At 37.9% G+C, this 19307-nt stretch overlaps 2 protein-coding genes and 1 non-coding gene across 3 annotated transcripts; 1 reads left to right on the top strand and 2 right to left on the bottom strand.

The window, feature by feature from the left end:
- Positions 1–4255: 4255 nt before the first annotated feature.
- On the top strand, positions 4256–7822 carry LOC113322582. The gene is made up of 7 exons (XM_026570706.1): positions 4256–4792; positions 5312–5392; positions 6284–6358; positions 6637–6681; positions 6763–6852; positions 7015–7116; positions 7520–7822. Exons 1-7 carry the CDS (start codon positions 4604–4606, stop codon positions 7703–7705), a joined length of 768 nt encoding a protein of 255 aa, XP_026426491.1. The 5' UTR covers positions 4256–4603; the 3' UTR covers positions 7706–7822.
- A 198-nt stretch (positions 7823–8020) lies between these two features.
- On the bottom strand, positions 8021–8094 carry TRNAI-AAU. Its single transcript has one exon. It is a non-coding gene; the product is annotated as a tRNA-Ile (tRNA).
- Positions 8095–8256: 162 nt separating this feature from the next.
- Positions 8257–11128, bottom strand: LOC113322581 (methylesterase 17-like). The gene is made up of 4 exons (XM_026570705.1): positions 10723–11128; positions 10488–10628; positions 8836–8970; positions 8257–8759 (listed from the first exon to the last, which is right to left on the bottom strand). Exons 1-4 carry the CDS (start codon positions 10951–10953, stop codon positions 8436–8438), a joined length of 831 nt encoding a protein of 276 aa, XP_026426490.1. The 5' UTR covers positions 10954–11128; the 3' UTR covers positions 8257–8435.
- Between the last annotated feature and the right edge of the window lie 8179 nt (positions 11129–19307).

Below are 19307 nucleotides of genomic sequence, written 5' to 3'. Positions count from 1 at the left end.
TGTAAACGGATCCTTCATTATGGAAGCATAATTCCTGACGTTACATGTTACTCCACTCTTCCACCACTCAATCGTTTCCACTTCCTATGAGACCATGCTACGTTTTATTAAGACTTGTATAAATAGGTTACACCTATTTCCACCAGACAACAAGTTTCGGTCGGAGAACAACATAGTATCCAGAAGTCACCTGGTAGGTTTCCATTCTGCTAGCTAATTCTACTTTCTGATACAAGTCATAAACAACCACACCTTAAGGATCAACGATTCTGGTCTCAACACTTTCTTCGCTTCTCTCCCTTAGACCAACCCTTCTCCTTCACTTTGTGACCGAAGCAAGCCTGGAACGACCATTTCTTGGTTTAGGCAAGGATTGTACAGATTGATCTCTCGAATCAAAAGTAATCACGTGCAGTGCATTGTTTAGCTTCTAGACTCGTTTCTCATCCACACACACAAAATTACCAAAACCAGCAGAAACCATTTCTCCCACAAACAATTGGCGATCACAGTGGGAGATTGATCTCTCGGTTTCAATATCAATTTCCAATTTCATTTTTCAATCCCGATCTCAAGATGGTAAAACTCAGGTCCGGATCAGCAACAAACCCTGAAAACACTAGCGCTGAAATCATCCTCGGTATTAACGTTCCTTCCATTGGCATTAATACGGCACCTGTCAATACCAGCGGCGCGTAAAATGTTCCTTCAGGCTTTACACCTCCGATCACCAGATCCAGAGTCGCTGCCGCCACCCCCAACGTTTCTTCAAGTGTGATACTTCCAACCGTCACCAGAGCTGTTGCTACTCCAGCATCAGGACGAGAGACTGAAGGAGCCAGAGGAAGACGATCTCATATTACCATTGTTGATTTGATGGAAAATTAAGAAGTTATTGCTAGAGCTAAGACGGACATGGCTTCGACTTAGAAGGAGGTACTTATTTTCCTCAAGACTCTAACGGAGCGGCTACCACAGGAATCACGCCAACCAGAGCCAATGAGGAACACTTGCAATACTCCTGGCGCCGATACCTCATCAGGGCGCACCTTTGTAGATGAAGAGACTCGTTCAGGAGCTCCAGCGGAGAGGAATCAACCATCCAATTTTGTCACACGAGAATATTTGGAACGACTTCTTCGAAACCGAGACAAAGGCGATTCTGCGGACATGCAGCAACATCATCATCCTGAAGTACAAATAATTCCTCTTCCGAGAGGGTACTCTTCTCCTCAATTCTCCTTGTATGACGACACCAGTAATGCGCATGAACATGTATCTCGATTTTGGAATCCTTGGGCGAGCACGAATACAATCATGTTCTCTGTTTGAAGGAGATTTCTAAGTCACTTACCGGAAGAGCATACACCCGGTACAACAACATTGCACCAAACAACATATCCAACTGGTGTGACATGGTTATGGCTTTCTACAAGAAGTACTTCTTTGTGTCTGAGCAAGTTACTTTCTCAGATTTATGAAGGATGTTTCAACGAAATAATGAACATCCAAATGATTATGTCAAAAGATTCAGAATTCAAGCGCTGGATTGTCACAACCCAAACGTGTGGCACCAGCGCATCAGATGGCTTCACCCCATAAGGTCGCGGCTAAGATTCATGTGCAACAATAAGAAACTGGATATGTTGCTCCAAACTTCCCGTTCCCGATCGAGAAAGTAATCGAACTCCTGGAAGTATGGATTCAAGATGATGCCATCAAACTACCTCATGTTAGGCGCCTACCAACTGAAGAACAAATGAAAAATCCCAAGTATTTTCATTACCACAGGTTCGTCAATCATCATACCAGTGAATACAATGCTCTGAAACCCATCGTCCAAGAAAGATAGATTCAGGGGAATTGCACCTGGGGACTGGAGATCCTCCGTATTTTCGCGGATCGACATAAAAATGTTACACAAACAATAAATGACGACTGGGGACTTCTCGCGGCCAGGATTGTGTCACACAATAAACTTGATTTGAAACCTGAAAATTAAGTTTTGTGGAGAGACCCTAAGAGAATAGAGTATGTGGCTGTATTGGACGACCAACACCATGGCGTTACATCCTCTACCACCAACACCAGCAATACCAGAAGCATCCCCTATGACATGGCGCCTCTTATTACCAGAGACGAAGCCGCCGCTACTCCTAAATTTTCTTCGAGCATGATGCCTCCAATCATTACCAGAGCTGCCACCACTTCTTCGTAAGAACGCGAGGCTGGAGGAGCCAGAGAAAACCAATCTTTCCCATTATCCTTATAGATTTGATGAAGAGACAGGAAGTTCTTTCCAAGACTCAGATAGACATGGTCACAACTCAGAAGTAGCCGCTTCAACATTCTATCCAGAAGCCGCTCCGTTTCAATGTTTCGCTCCAGAATCCGCTTCAACGTTCTCTCCAGAAGTCGCCACTCCTCCCTGTCAAGGATCGTGATCACAACCAGCCAAGGTTCGTAGTTGTGGCCTCTTTTTGATCCATCTCTCCAAAGCTCGTGTCGTGGACAGTTTACTCGCTTACGCATCCAGCGAATCCCTTTGCTTCCATGGACACCCATGCAATTCCTGCCAACCTATTTTGTTTCCACGACAATGTAGTCTTCGGATCACATCTACTGCCAAGAACTGTTGTTGCTCGTTTGTTGATACCAACCAGAGGTTTACCATAACAATAACCACTACAAAGGAGACACGGTCAACTCAAAAGTCATAGCCACGACAAGGTAATGTACTCTTCAAAGGTGTAGCACAAGGATATCATCACCTCTCTGCCCAGAAGGCGTCTGCAACACTTTACGAGGCCCACGGCGGATCCCAAGCCTACTCAGAGAAAACAACTTCAGTAACCAAAGAGAAGTGCGACTGGGGACTGCTCATCACGGTCCATCCCATACAACAATCAAGCATTCATGAGATAACTCCAGAGACGCGACTGAAACATTTTTCTTGAAGAGACAGAGGGAGTCACGATTAACGACATAACTCTCTCGCTTCTACCTCTTCGTTATCCAGAATGTTTCGTCCATGTGATATTCCAAGCATCCCAGCATCACATCCAGGAGAGTATGATAAGATTATCAAATCTCGTACGTAGGCATGGATTCAAGGCGACACAATTAAAGTAGGCTACACTTGGGGACTGAAGCCTCCTTCATGTTTAGAAGCTTAAACGCAGTCACCACCTTACCAGTGAATGCAGCAGAAGCACATCTTCCACGAGAAACTAGACTCAGGATAATTACACATGGGGACTACCAGAATGGGATGCCTTCACTGCCCTCAACCAGGTTATTTCCGATTTCAACATCATCACTGTCGAAGTTTTACGAGCCGCAAGAATTTCTCAACATGAAGCCGTACACGTGCATCAAAGACCCCAAAAGTACGCCACAGAGATACATTCACATATCCGGCCACGCCATCTGATCATACTTTGTTTATGAATTTGGTAATCTTTCATTCAGAGATAATACACAAGGTTATGAGAATGTGAATCATACATATGATTTTCACTACACTAGCAATCGCTCTGACCAGGGTGTCCAATATATGAACGAAGGATATAATTCTAATATTAATAACAAAATATAATGAAGTGGGTAACAATGATGATGATAATGGAGGCTATTATGATTATGATACTTATACGAACGAAGACAGCCAGTATTCCATGACGATGACTATAATAAGGAAAGGAACCGTCGAGAAAATGAAAAATACATGAATAGATCGAAAAAGGGTGGTGGTCATAGTTGGCTCGCGTAACTATTTAAATGATAAACACTAGTTTAATAATATTATGTTTTTTAAATTTGAAGTTTTTAATCATGTAGTTTACTTTCCCTGTATTATTTTAAAATTTTAATTCTACGTTTTAATCCTTCAATCCAGAGAAAGAAAAAAAAAACTAAAAAAAATGATAAAAAAAACTATTTACACGATTATAACGTGCATGATAACGGGAAAACAGTTTTAAAAAACGCACGTTAAAATGTTGTTTAGAAGAAAAAAAATATTCAAACTAATTTTAGAAAAACTGTTATAACGTGTGTGAAAACTGAAAAACGGCCCTAAAAAACTGGCGTTATTTCTTATTTAATAAAGGCACGGGGTTCGGAGACCCTCACGACCACGATATATGGGCGTGACCGTCTTAACGGCCGTTTTTTCGATAAAAACGGGTGTTTTTCAAACCTTGGTTTGTATCAAAATGGTATCCGAACCTCAAAGAAGAGCTCATTTTGTTCATCATGTGTGACAGTGCTCCATCACCTCCAATTACTTATCCCGCCATTAAAACTCCAAATTTAGCGTTAATCACACGGCAAAGTATTATCTCTACCACTTCATTTTTTCAGACCAAATGTCATAAAAACCTCAGGAAATCTTTGAATTTCCACACTTGTAATATATCAAAGAGCGTCATTACAAAAGTTAGTTCAGAATCTTCAGATGATTACCAATCGTTTGATGAATTAGGGTTTGAAGAAAACCCCAAAAAAGGTAGTGATGAGAAGGTTGATGCTTCGAGTATTGATTTCTTGGAATTGGAGAAGGAGAAAATGGAGAGTGTAAGGAGTTCAGTAAGTGCAGAGAATGAAGAAATTCTTCAGGGTTGAAGATTTGGATAGTGGTGGTTCGAAATCTGAAGAGTTGGGGAAAGTGGGTTTAAGAAGTGGAAGACAATTGATGAGAAGATCAAATATGATTGCCAAACAAGTCATTGGCATTGAATCTGCTATTAGTTTGGGATTTGTTTCTCAACTTTGGGTTGATACCACCTCAGTAAGGCTCTAATTTCTCCTATAAGTTTCATAGAAATGCTTTAAAGTCATTTTAGTATGTCTATAAATGTGTCATGGGTTTGCTTGAAGACTTTCATTATTTTAACAAAACCAAAATTTGCTAGAAATTTCTGAGCTGTTTGTATATTATAAATGTTAATTGGACTTGGGGTACATCACACTTCACAGACCATTCGGCTTTTGGGAGCATGTAATAAGTTGTGTCAAGGATGTTCAATGGGGTATTTGAAACGAGTATAACTGGAAAGAAACCACCATGATGGTTTGAGACCTGTGTGCACATCCTATGAGTCCTTAGAAGGAGCTGGGTACATTGCTCTTATAGCATGTTTTTAGTTATAGCGATATTTGTGTTTTTCTAGAAATAATTACTAGCATGATTTTTGATTGCTAAACTGTTGCACTTGAAGTCGGAATGATCTAGTATTAATGGGTTCTGGATGCAACTTATCAAATTATTTTGCTTACTAAATTTGTTACTCCTAAAACTCTGTCATAGTGGGTGGTGCTTGTGGTAGAGGCGAGGCCAAGCCTACTTTCCGGGGAAATTGAAAGGTTTTATTTGGAGGAGGTCTGCCAGGTAAACTAATGTTCTTTTTGTTTAAGTTATGGATTTGATTCTCAACATTGGGAGTTTTGTTTGGACAAGAATGCATAGATGGACCACGCGATAGTTTAGGCTAAACAGTTTGAGAATATCATTTTCTGGAAGTCACATTTTGGCTTCCAAGACACATGCATGTTAATACTAGAAGTACAGATAAAACATTTGTGCAGTTCTCAATACTAAGAAACACCTGGTATAATAATTAGCATCTATCATTCATGTTACCGTCGATTTGACCAATAATATGGGTATGAGGTGTTGAGCCTGGAAAGGTCGTAATGCGGACACGTCCGAACACAAATTCTCAGAACTATTTGCTTTATTCTCTTAGATATGGTTTTTGTTCTCAGATCTAAGCTCGTTGCAAATACATGCAAGTACACACTACATCTTGCGCAAAAGATATGCAACACTCAGAGATACAAATTGTGGTCGATGCAAAGCTAGTTATTCGATCTATCACTGGAACCCCTCTTCTCATTCAATGGGAGAATAGGAACATAATAAAGGAGATAAAACTTTTAGTTTCTGGTTTCACGTATTGTAATTTTCTTTTGTCAGTCGAGATGATAACCAAGTGGCTGATGCGATAGAAATCTGTTAGAGAAAAAGCTTTAGCATTAGAAGCTTATGGTAGTTTTGACAGTGCTGTTTGTGGTCTCTTAGCAAAAGAACAAAACTTTTCTTCCCACTAAAGCAATAAAATTTCTTCTTATAAAAAAAACACACACTATATCTATCATTCTTTTGTGCACCTAGCTATGTAAGCTTTTCGGAGGTTCAGGACAGTGCAAAATCCCAAAGTGAAGCGTCTTTGTTACGTAGATAATACGATATTAACTGATTATCTATCGTTCTGTACAGGTTGGGGATGTCATTCTCGTCGAGGATGAGAGCGTAATGGAGACTGGACTTCAAATGATTGGTTTGGAAACCTTGGTATGGCAATTTTTCCTTGCATCATGGGTATCTGGATGAACTATTTAGTGTTTTTTATTAATGTGTTGGTGACTGTTGCAGCAAGAAACTCAATTTAAGTACAGTGATGGGAAGAAATTACTATTTTTTTCCTAAAAGGAAAACACTCTTATGCCTGTAGTTATGTGTGATCAACCAATCAACCATATTTTCAGAAACTGAGAGGCTTTACATAAATTGTTCCCTTGCCATTAGCTCTGTTCTCATTGTTTGGAAGTTTAACATATGTTGTTTTCTAGGTAGGATATAATGTCATAACTGAAAGTCGGCGGAGTATTGGGAAGGTGAGTCTGGGTTCTCATGTACTGACTTATATTATGCATTACAACATGTGATCTGATCTTTCCTTCCATCGATATTTCAAGGTCCGGGGGTATACTTTTAATATCAATTCAGGATCTCTGGAGTTGCTGGAACTTGATTCGTTTGGGATATCTGTTATTCCGTCAAGTTTGGTAAGTGGAGCTGCCATATTTATTATTAGAGTAGTGACAAGACACTAAATTACCCATTGACATGTTCACCAATCATCACAACTCCCTCACTTGTCATTTGTGTTATAGAAATTAATACCTAAAATAATCTTTTCTGCTTCCTTTTTTCTTTTGATATGACAGGTTAGTACATATGCTCTGTTTGTTGAGGACGTGATCGAAGTCATGTCTGACACAGTGGTGGTGCACGAAGAGGCTGCCTCCCGTTTGCAGAGACTGACAAAGGTATGTATACCAATCTTTTCAGAGAAACTTTATCACATGAAAGAAAAAAAAGAAAGTGCTTTAATATCCTTCTTTTTAGCTTTAGAAACCTTCATGCTTTTCCTCTGAAATATGAGTGTGCGGAGTCGACCTACCATTGAAAGATAATGAAAAAGAATGATAGGATTGTGATAAAAAAACCCATAGTGGGATAAGATTTTGTAGTTCAATGCTACTCCATTTCACCTCATAGGTCAAGAGAAAGCAAATAAAGAGATAAAAAAGGATAATAATAGACTTCTCTACTCTCCCTTTCTATAAAGAAGGTGATCAGTGTACCAAGGCAACACATTCTCCATTAGAACTCAACATTAACTACATCCTATGTAATTAACATAACTCCTCATATTTTGCCTCACATTAGGGTTTCTGGGATACTCCAAATGTGGAAACCTACAACGATGAGTTTGACGAATTTCCTGACTATGAAAAACGACCTGCTCGATCAGATAGCATACGAAGCAACCGTAAAAGCCTCCGTAACAAAAGATCTCCATCGAGAAGAAGACCACCGGAAGACGAATTGGACCTACCAATGGATTATTTATGATGTGTTAAGATATTTAAATTTGTTGATGTTGTATATATATTTGTGGAATTTTTCTAAATGAATACAGTACTTATTTTTATTGCTTTTAGCACTTTTTGACAGTGTACAAATTCTGAAATGATTTTCTACTCCAAAATTGTTGTGATCATTTGCAGCTTCTTCTTTTTTCTGTGATTATTGACAGGGTTTAACTAGTAGATGCTTTTTGCAGTGTTTAAAAAGTGATTTCTATTTTCTTTTGAAGCAAGCAAAAAAGAATCAAAATCTAGTCATTTGAAAGAAGAGATGGTCAGCTGCTGGGAAAAAAATAAACATTGGCCCATGCAGGTCTCGAACCTGCGACCTTCGCGTTATTAGCACGACGCTCTAACCAACTGAGCTAATGGGCCATTTGATTTGTAAAGCAGATTATAATTAGAAGACCGGGGTGCTAAGACATCCGTTGTGTGATAACCTCGGGATTCAGACTTGAGGAACCTCTCGGTAGGCAACTCGAGAGGAGAGTCTATAATGTGATCTATGGCTATGGGGAGATCAATGAGGCTGGATTCTGCGGCTAACGTATACTCATTTTGCTATTTATTACTTACTGTGATTACTTACACATACATATTTCAAAATGCATGATAACTAATGGAAGATAAAGTAAGAACATATATATTGATCCCTAATCTTGACAGTTTACAATAATTTCAGGACCTCTAAGAAAAAGAAAAACTTGAAATATATCCTAGAGTTCTGATAGAGGTCTCTGATCAAGTAAATCCAATTTAATTTGCGTGGAAGCAACGGCTTTGATTAGCATGCCAAAGAGAAGGAAAGGAGTTGAAAACATTGGGCTATGATCACTCTCCAGAACATAAACATCAGCTGGTGCCCACTTCTTAATCATCGCATCTTGTTGTTCCGGCTTTACAATTCGATCATTCAGTGTCTTGATGTACACACGAGTGACTTTGTCAATATCATTATCATGGCATGTTTCTTTGAACTGTGCTCCTTGTAATGCTCGAATCGGTCCTGGTTTTAACAGCATTGACGCAAGAGTTGAATCCTGAAAAAAAATATATGGTTAGATTTTAAAACCAAGAGAAAATCAAGTTAATGATTTACTTCAATTCAATTTTTACCTCCAAAGGACTCATGTGGTATGAGAGCTTTCGTTGAAATTCCTTCTTGATAACTATACTGGTTGGTGGCTCGTTAGGTCCATTACCGAAAGTTACGTCCTCGACGTCGCCAAATTCAGATAAATCTGGTACACCCTGATGTTTCACAAACATATTAGAACAGTCATACATTTTAACTAGGCAAATGCATGTGAACTGAACGCCTGGTTCAGATGTGCGGTGTTTGTTCTATTGGAACTAGCGGTCCCTAGCTAGGTTAATCAGCATATTTTCATTTTACTAGCTAAGGTACGTTCAACAAGGGTATATAATATATATTCCAATTTTAATCACACTACATGTGCTAGCTAAAACATTATATATCTTGAACATTACTCGAGCCCATGTTCCCTACCTGAAATGAAAAGTAAACGTACCATCCAGTCCACCACCACCAATAACTTTGTCTTCTACCGACCTAAAGTCCTAAACCGTTCATGTAACTTATGTCAGGAATCTTGTTCTTCTTCTCCAGTGGTGCGTACTACTGTTCTCCAGTACCAATACAAAGGAATAAGTTGCACACGCCACAGCACCACTAGATATGCTCCTACCTAAACCGCAGCAGCAAAATACATGGGCCGGCACACACATTATTGTAATCAGAACCAACTTTTGTTTCTGCCAATCCTAGTTTTAACTATTTAGTCCACCAGTATAACATAATGAGCTCATCAAATTTCTGGTTTTCACAACTACACATAAACTAAACGCCAAACATAAAGATTATTTATTTTGCCCACCACAACTGGCCTGTCTGTATGCCATTTATTCGTCGTAAAATAATTGCATGTGCAACTAGCAGTACTACCAGTAACGCCTATATTTCATCATAATCTCCCGTGTGGACCCAAATGACATCTTCCTTCCCTTCGGTTTCCTCACGTGGGACCCTTTACCCCAATCATGTGGGGCACACTTGTTTTGTTTTTCTACCCATAGATGGAAAAACTCCGATAACTACAAGCTGTCTATCTATGAATGCTCTATAGTAGATATATCTACGAACAAAAGGATGAGGTAAGATTGTAACAAACCAGCATGATCATCAAAGAGAAGAATCAGAACCGTAGAATCGGAATCAAACTATAAACAGTTTGTAACTGTGCTGAATACAAGATTTATTAGTACTTAATTACTAACCGTGGTTGAAGTTCAACCAGTTAACTTTAGTTTGACAAATCAATATATATATGTGGTTCGTCAAATTCCATGACTGACGGACAAGATACTTGTATTCAATCAAACAACATGACAAATCATAAAACGCCCCACCCATCATATCTTTGTCAACTCATGTTGTTGCAGCTCATCGTTCCATATGTTTTCTATCAATAATCAATATCTATCTGCTCATCCTAAACAAAAGATGTAATTAACATATTTAATCTTGTTACCCAAGAAACAGTGGGTACAGTTAATCCGTCCCTGCAATCAAGGAACAAAATACATATACACATAGTCGGTGCCTGTCGTACGTACGTATATATATATATATATTTTATGAATTTTACCAGAGGACCATTTGTACTACTATATTGGGTAACTGCGTGCTGATAAATAAATTATCGTGATGATGTAATGGAAATGAAGATTAAGAGAGAAATAGTTACATCTTTAACATCTTGCTCTGTCCAGAACCCTAACCGCAACATGGTAGCTGCAATGAAAATCGCCAGATGAATTTTCTTCCCAAACTTTAGAATCGCATGAGTCAAACTCAATCCTCCCGCACTATGTCCAACCAGAATTATCTGTATAGTTTAATTGACAAAACATAAAAAAAAAAAATCAAATTCAAACCCATATGCTCATTAATACTGTGAGATATAAAAGATTGTATTGTACCTTGTCATGATCAGGTATGGAAGAGAAGAAATCAATGAGAGGTTGATTATAATCTTCAAATGTAAGAACTTTGTTAGGATCAGAAGAATCAATACCACCACTTTTAAGATCAATACATGAAACTTTATAACCTGAATTCTCCATTAAACACCTGATTTTATACCAGCACCAGCTTCCTCCTCCTACTCCATGAACCAAAACGAAGTGCAGTGTTGAGGCCATTTTAGTCATCCTTTCTTTTCTTTTCTTTTCTCTCTTTCTCGCTATAGTCTTTCTGCAATTTCCGATGATATCTCTCTAACTATAGCCTATAGATTCTGAAATTCCGATGATATCTCTCTGCGTAGAGGCTATAGAGAATTGTGTTAAACCATACTCTATGCTACTTATATAGAAAGTGTATACAGTTTGGAAGTTATAACAGAAGGAAGAAGGGCTTAGGTTTAAAACCCGAAATTAAAAAAGGGCCTGGGTTTCAAATAGAATTGATGGAGAACTTTGTTTTGAAGATATCATTGGAAATGAAAGATATGTCACAATTAATATTTAACATTAAACACGAAAAGCTGTATGTTTTTTTGTTAGTAGAGATAGATTTTTTAAAAGAAAAATAACTTTTGTTATTTGTCGGGTGTCTGGTACAATTGATTTTTATTTATGATCAAATTGACATATACTATGCAGTACTGTTTTCTTTATAGTGACTGTATTTGGACTTTGCTGTGCAGGCCATAGAGGAAAAGAACCCATGCGCAGAGGTAGACAAAGGGATACCGTACTTCTGTGAGAGTTCATGTGAAAATAAACCTATACAAGTGCATAGAACTGGGGTGCCAATGGCAAGTAAGATTTTTTTACTTATACCATGTTCCGCCCCTGACCATAACTAAAATGAGAGAAACTGGTGATGCATGTTGAAACCTCGGTGCATGACCAAACAAGTCTCTGTATTGTCAGCGAATACAAGTAAAACACCCATAAATGATAAATTACAACTTGGAATTTGTTTAATGACGTCGGCAAGGACCTTGCAGTTGCAACCTAGAGATTCCCAGAATAGTTGGGTACTTGGTCTTGGGAGTTACTTTCCTGACACAAACACCTATAAAATTCGTTTTGTGGTCGAGTGATTGAGTCTTTTTCTCAAGAAAAAACACGTGCAACATTTGGCCTCGTACCAGCAGGGTTGCTAATTGCAATGCAGAGCAGCTGTGGCCTGTGTGTGGAAAGTTTTCGGTTTCAGGAAGATTTCGATTTTGTATACACTGTCAAAGCCAAGTTACTAAAACCGTCTAAAACCACAGTAAACATAACCGGGTACTCAAGTGAATACCAATATCAATAAAGCTAAGGACCCTGTTTTTGGGAATACCTAAAACTTTTAGGGCATACCATATAAAGTCAAAAATGGGTTATTAGATAGTAATCTTAAAAACCTCTTATCCATATATTTGATTAATATCAAAGTTTCCCTTATTTATGTTTTATATTTTAAATTAAATTTTCAAAAAAAAAAATTAATTCTTTTTTTCTTTTTAATTTTAAATTTCAACTTTTTAAATTAAATTTCTTTTTTTTTATTTCCAACAAACTAGATTCGGCTGACAATTTATCAGCCGAACTTGAAGAACAATGAGCAGTTGGCAGAAAATTCATCGGCTGAATCAACGTGTTAAAAAAAATATATACCTATGTTTGGCTGACAAGTTATCAGCCGAACCTCACTCTGTAACAGTCGAACTTAGGTTCGGCTAATTCGAGCAAAAAAAATAGGACAGCCGAACTTAATATCGTTCTTCATAAAGCAAAGTTCGGCTATCAATCTTGTGTTTAATTATTAGCCGAACTGTTCATCAGCTGCTTCAGGATGAAAAAAAAAAGAACTGTTCGACTAATAATTCGTTTCAATTACCAGCCGAACTTAATTAATTATGCAACTACCAAAAAATTCAATTTCTTTCAAAGAAGAGAAGGGTGAAAGAAAAATTCAAAAAACAATTCTTTAAAATAATAAAAAAAATACAAAAAAAAATTAAAAGAAAAGTTTTAAATTAAAAATTTAAAAAAAATAAATAAATTGACAAAATAAATAAGTAAATTAGTTGAGGATAACTAAGTAATTTACCTCTTTTTAAATCCCTTATCACTATACCCTAATTAGGGTAATCATTCTGTATGCCCTAAAAGTTTTAAGCATGTCCAAAAACAGGGTTCAAAGCTAAACGGGTGAGTATTATTTGTGTGGTGGAGAAAAGATTGTACCACCATATAAGGTTTGGAAATAAAAAGAAATACATGACATCAATGGATCATATTTCGTTGATAGATCATGGATGCATTAGGTAAGGGAACATTGATGGATCTAGTTTTGTAAGGTAACGTATTTTTAATATTTTTGATAGGGATGGCCTGTCTGCTAACCTCAACGTAGACTAGCTTAGTTCATTTCAAAAATGACCTGGCCTTTACAGTACGTACCTATGTAGAATAAACTATATGCAATCCAAGTTGCGGCCAAAAAAATGGCATCTTTGTACGGCAGCTGTTTTCTACATACGACTTATTTTTCAAGTCTAATGCCGTAGGAAGTAAAAAGTACTATCGTTTCAACTTGATAATAAAACAAGTCCAATTTCAGTCTCGTGCGTATCTGCATTACACAAAGGGAGTATTACGCTACATAATTACGCGCTTTGAATTTCGATTGACTAAAGAAATTAAACTATATATCCACTAGCTAACTTTATATGATTGTGCTAATCTTCGATAATCTTTTACTTTTACTGTTACTAAATGGAGTTGTCAACCACTGATAATAAGAATAAATTATTAAGATAGAAGTTTCCATGGACTTTAATTTTTTCCATTAGCCAATCCCTCAAATAAGCCATTGGAAGGGGAGGATAATTGGAAATGACAGAAAATATTGAAAGCTATGGATTTGTCTTTTATTTATTAAACCGGGTGATTAAGAAACCAACCCGCATTATGGAAATAAAGAAAGAGACATTTTTGTAATCCACTGCACGAATGGCCATTAATCATGGTCGGCATGAATTACCCAATATCATTTGAAAATTTGAACCCAAAAGTGACAACACATAGTAAAAGTGTAAATTCAAGATCTGTAAAGTAAACACAGTAAAAATTGCAATATCAAAAAGTTAATGAGTTTGATGCAAGTTATGGTCATGCCAATTGCCAAATTGCACACTGGTTGCTACAAGCAGAAGCAAATTATGGCTATGTACGGTGCGTTAGGGACGCTTAAACCTTGCATTGACTTTGCCCGTATCTTGAAAAAAAAGGGACATTAGTTCTCAGGATTCAACCCACATGGTTGATGGTCCTAAACTTCAAAAAAAAATCAGTACAGCAGCATTGATCCACCAAGACTGGAACAGTTGATTATACCTCACCAATCACCAATATATGATCTTACAAGATACTGAAAGGACAGATTTTTCCTATACTTACTGCTCAATTTCTAATGACTAATCATTGGAAGGAAAAAAAAAATTCATCACTGCATAATGAATGAACAATTTGAATCTAACTTATTGTACAGTGTCTTTCACAAAGTATCGGAAAAGTGGCGCATGAATGATGATTTGATGGACAACCATAATCTAATTTAAATGATGTTCAAAATGCGTCGCTGAAATCATCTCATCGGAACATCTGGGTGACATTTTGGTAGGAGTTCGTCCACACTATTGCCTAGTGCTTGCATCTGACCACTAATCACTCATTATAACAATCACATAAAACGCAAGTGAAAATGAGGGAAGTTGAGCAGTACCTCTTAGTGCAGAGTGCAGACCTTATTTCTTGATGTGATTTAACTGAAGATCAATTTCAGACCCTACTATAAAAGCCAAGTCCAACAATTAGAATGGAGAAAATGAATACAAATAGTGGGCCGTCATCCATGTTCAATTGCCTCTATGAGTGGGTGCCTGAGCTGAGTGACCACTGACCATAAGTGTTTTTGTGGTATTAACACGTTAGTACTGGTGACTGTAGTACTGCTTCCATTAGAGCAACTGCAATGGACGAGTAAACCCAAATTTTTACTCGAGTGGGCTGGCGTAGTGGAACGGACCATCGATCAAAATTTGATCAAAGAGTAAAATCCAGACCAAATTTGGTCGGCGATCAAGACCAAATCCAAATATAGTCGGGCGTTAATATAATCTCCGCTACACATCGGGCGTTGATATAATTTCCGCCATTCATCGCGCGTTGGTATAGTTAACGTCCAACGAACAGGCGTGCATATAAACTTCGCCTGAATGGAACGTTGGTAAAGATAACGCCCGATGGGGCGTTCATAAACTTAACGCACGAAATGGGGCGTTCATATACTTAACGCCCCACTCCACTTTAAGTTTTAAACTTTTGAAATTTGCATGGGGCGGGCTTTATACCTCCGCCCCATTATTTTTATTTTTTTTTTGTTTTTTGAAGCGTATACTATACCAACGCCCCACGTCAGGCGTTATCTTTACCAACGCCCCATTCAGGCGTTATCTTTACCAACGCCTGATCCCAGGCGTAATCTTTATCAACGCGCGACCAAATTTAATCTACAACCACTACGCCACACGACAGACTAAGCCCAAATTTGATCTTTTTTTTAGTCTTTGGTCTTTGGTTATACTCGCACCACTGTGGACGCTCTTAGTGTTTGGATTTTGGGTGCACCATGTCCCTTCTCAATTTGGTCCTACTAACTTCTTTAACTAATTGCAACCCACAACTTTGTTTCACCAAGAAGCCAATAATCAGTCTTCTCGAATGTGAAATGAGCCATTTCCTTTTTCCAGCAGATCTAGACAGAGGATCATGAGCTCCAAGGGTTTGTAGAAGGAACTGGCAAGACCTCACATATTTAGTAGGCTTTCCAAACACTCAAACTTGGCTTCCTTTCCGATCACTTTTAGGCTTTTAGCTCTTTCTAGTTGCTTACTCATAGGCAGCTTGTACAGGCTAGACGTATTTTCAAGGAAAAATGACAAGATGTGCAGTATATTCACAATAATTTTCTTTAGGGTGTTTTACAAAATGATCAGACGGTCCTTAATTGTTTTACAAATTGATCATACTTTAAATTAGTGATTACAAACTGGTATTTCTCCATCCGACACACAGAAGTTGAAAAAAACGGTAAACTATCTGCCTAATCTATCCCTAAGTCTCTTGTAACCGTGGTAGTTGAACCATGGTTAACATACGTCTATGTGCCAGATCTATGCATCCGTGGCACTGACACGCCACCTGATAGCTTGAAGACGTGGCAATCCACCTGGCATTGTTACACGTGGCATTTTCTATGTGGTTGGAAATGTGACCGTTCCCAACGGCTTGATCTGCCTTTCCCTTCAATATAAAACCACACACACTTGCAGACAGAACTAACGCTCATTCATTACCATTCACAATCCTCATATACTAACATGTTTAGAATGGGTGGTGGCAAGATGGAGGAATATTGCAGCAGCAGTTCAGGGAAGACTTCAAGTACCAAGTACAAGATCAGCGGCATCAAAAACTATTGTTTTATGTGTGAGAAAGGTATGCATGAGACAATAGACTGTCCATGGATATATTCTAGATGCAAAATGGTACCTTGCAATGGTTTGAGGAAGCTGTTGAAATCCCAAACTGATGATCATCCTGGTGAGAAGTTCTTCAGCTGCTCCATATGCCCATACTTTGAGTGGTTTGCAGATGCTACAACACCTGGAAAAGCAATGCAAATTCAGCTTCCATCTCCACTTTCCTGCTTTGCTTGTGGTGACAAAAGCCGTACAAAAATCAACTGTCCATGGGCTAATCAACCCTGCAAAAAGAAGAAATGTAAGGGCACGGTAACATTAAAAATATGTAGTAATGAACATAACTCTGGAATAGCTTACCTCAAATGTACCAACTGTCTGGAGTTTCAATGGCTTTCTGATGCTCTTTTCTATGAAACCAAAGCTGCAACCCTGAAAATGGCAGAACTATGCAAGCAGTTAGGAAATCTGAGTATGTAAAATGTAATCAGTGGCAATGACCCATGAACAATCAATAAAGACAGAAAATTAATTTAATTACATATATTACCCATTAATAATTAATATAAGTCTGTTTAAGTTAAGTTACTGCAAACAGATGCAATGAAATCCATTCAAACATCCATTGAAACAAGCAAAAAAACAACAAGGTAGTTAAACTGAGCTAAACCCAACACAGCATCATTGAGTAGCAGAGAAGGTGACCTTCTTTGTCTTTGGTTTATGGACTGTGAATGTTTGAGAAAGAGTCTGAGACAACCCAACATCACCACTAATAGTCTGTTTCAATGTCTGTTGTACAGATCTACCACCAGACCTACCTCCCCTAGATCCTCTCCCACCTCTTGAACCCCTTCCACCTCTAGATCCATAAGATGCAGTGGTAGGCCGAGAAGATGATGCAGTTGTTGGCTGAGAAGATGATCCGGTGCTAGGCTGAGAAGATGATGCAGTGGTAGGCTGAGAAGATGATGCAGATACTTTTTCTCTTCCCCTTTTACTTGCCCTTCTATTGGTACTAAGCTCTGCGGATATGGGTAAGTAGTCTTGTGACTTCCTCCTTCCACCATAGTTCTTTGTATTTTTGTTTTTGGATTGGATCCAACTGGTGCACCAGCACATGTCCTCCTGTTGTGACCAGGCATCTTGCATCTCTTACAAGTTCTGACCACCTTCTCACTGTGAGGTTCATCATGTGATCTCTTCCTTTTCTTGCAAGGCCTCCCTGGTTTTCTCATATCTATGGATGGGTTGATTTCTACCAATGGCTGCAAAATGAAATGAGAAGGAAGATAAGTAAAGGTGACCATTACAACTAACAACCCAAAATGAAAACCCTAAACTATGACATCAAAAGACAGAAGATTCCCTACAATAATATTGTTAAATGACATCAAAAGACATTAAAGGACAAAGGGAAAAAGGACAAAATGTGAAAAGTTAAAAAAGAAACATCATACCTCAGGCCACTCTTCTCTTCAAATCAATAACACCATCTCAGGTGCATAAATTGCCTTGTAAGATTCCACATGATAGTACTTGCTGCAATAACTGCATAAATAACAAGAGCAATAATAAGTGAGAAATAGGTAACCATTACAACTAACAACCCAAAAATAAATGCACAACAACTAAAACAGATGCATTAAACCAGTGCAACAATAAGTGTAGTAGGTTAGAAATCTCGCTCTGCCCAATTGATTCTCATGTCCATGAGCACACACACTGCATGTTGACATACAAAGCCTCTAAGTTGCCATTGAAAATAGGAACAAGTCTTCTCAACCACATAAACTTGAAATATAGCATTGGTCTTTGAAGTCACTTCATATAACTTATCAATAATAGCTCCATTAATCCTGAATGCTCCACAACATTTCTGCATCTCATCAATCAAGTCTTGAGCAGTTGGCACCAACTTACCATCTTACCAATTTGCACTCACATTTCTTCTTTTATACATAGTACCCATAACTAGCTGGCCATACATCATTCCAAGGGTACAAATAAGCTTGTCTCTCATAGGTTTAGCCAAGTTGTTAAAGGACTCTGAGAAATTGTTGTTAAGGTGCTCACAACATGCAGATGGGTCAAAGAAAGCCCTAGACCATTGTTCTGGTTTTTCCTTCATCATGTAAGCTGCAGCAGGTGGTGACAACTTGATCAGATCATCCATATTGGCCTACACATACCATAAACAAGATTAATTAAATGCAAATCCATAATTAACATGACTAAAAAGAACTGACAACAGTGTATTAGGAAGAAAGATTACCTTCCAGTGTCTCTCCTTGTAGCATTTTGCAGCATTGTATACAAGGTAGTGCAGCTTTGATCCTTTGAAGTGAGTCTTAAAGTTCTTGAACATATGACTGGTTATAAAACATATCATTTCAGTTAGAGTTCTTAAATAGTAAATGTTTAAAGAATAACAAGGTTTCCTTTAAATAATAAAATATTGTAAGACTTACCGAAGGCAGTATCTTTTGAAATGTTTTTTGAAAACCTCATCCAATGATTCTTGGAGATCTTTTTGTCTGTCTGAGATAAAGTTACCTGATAGACACATTTTTGTGACCAAATTGTCCTCAATTTTCAGTATTGTTGGTACTCGATTTTCTACTTATTATGGTGTTTTATGTGTTTGTAGGTATTTTTGGAAAATAAACATTTTTGGAAAATTCGGCTCGAAAAGTTGGTATAGGCACCCGGAGGACACATGTTATTCGGACTCTCAGTTTTGGATAAGGGTCACCTAACTGATAAGGGGCACCCCAGGAAACCAACTGCTAATCGCACCTCATTACTGGTTAAGAGGGCTCCATCTTCTTCCTTGATTTGAAAAGAAAAAATTGGCGGGAAATTTGGTTTCAACGGTAAAGGATTTATTATCTTTAAGATAAGAATATCTTCTTGCCTTACGAACATGAAGTTTTGAAGAAAAAGGAAGTTATCTTGTATTAAACAAGAATGATATCCTTAGAAGATTTTATCCTGGATTTTATTCTGCAAATTAAAGAAGAT

Source organism: Papaver somniferum, chromosome 11 (assembly GCF_003573695.1).
Source record: "Papaver somniferum cultivar HN1 chromosome 11, ASM357369v1, whole genome shotgun sequence".
NCBI lineage: Eukaryota > Viridiplantae > Streptophyta > Magnoliopsida > Ranunculales > Papaveraceae > Papaver > Papaver somniferum.
The sequence above is the reverse complement of the archived record's forward strand: the minus strand, read 5'-3'. Positions and strand labels throughout refer to the sequence as shown.

Bases quoted from the DNA above. Each gene is read 5' to 3' on its own strand.
- LOC113322582 (XM_026570706.1), top strand. From the start codon at position 4,604: ATGAAGAAATTCTTCAGGGTTGAAGATTTGGATAGTGGTGGTTCGAAA. The intron at 4,793-5,311 runs GTAAGGCTCTAA...ACTCTGTCATAG, and splicing joins TTTGGGTTGATACCACCTCA to TGGGTGGTGCTTGTGGTAGA. The intron at 5,393-6,283 runs GTAAACTAATGT...CGTTCTGTACAG, and splicing joins ATTTGGAGGAGGTCTGCCAG to GTTGGGGATGTCATTCTCGT.
- LOC113322581 (XM_026570705.1), bottom strand. From the start codon at position 10,953: ATGACTAAAATGGCCTCAACACTGCACTTCGTTTTGGTTCATGGAGTA. The intron at 10,629-10,722 runs GTACAATACAAT...TAAACTATACAG, and splicing joins CCATACCTGATCATGACAAG to ATAATTCTGGTTGGACATAG. The intron at 8,760-8,835 runs GTAAAAATTGAA...ATTTTTTTTCAG, and splicing joins ACCACATGAGTCCTTTGGAG to GATTCAACTCTTGCGTCAAT.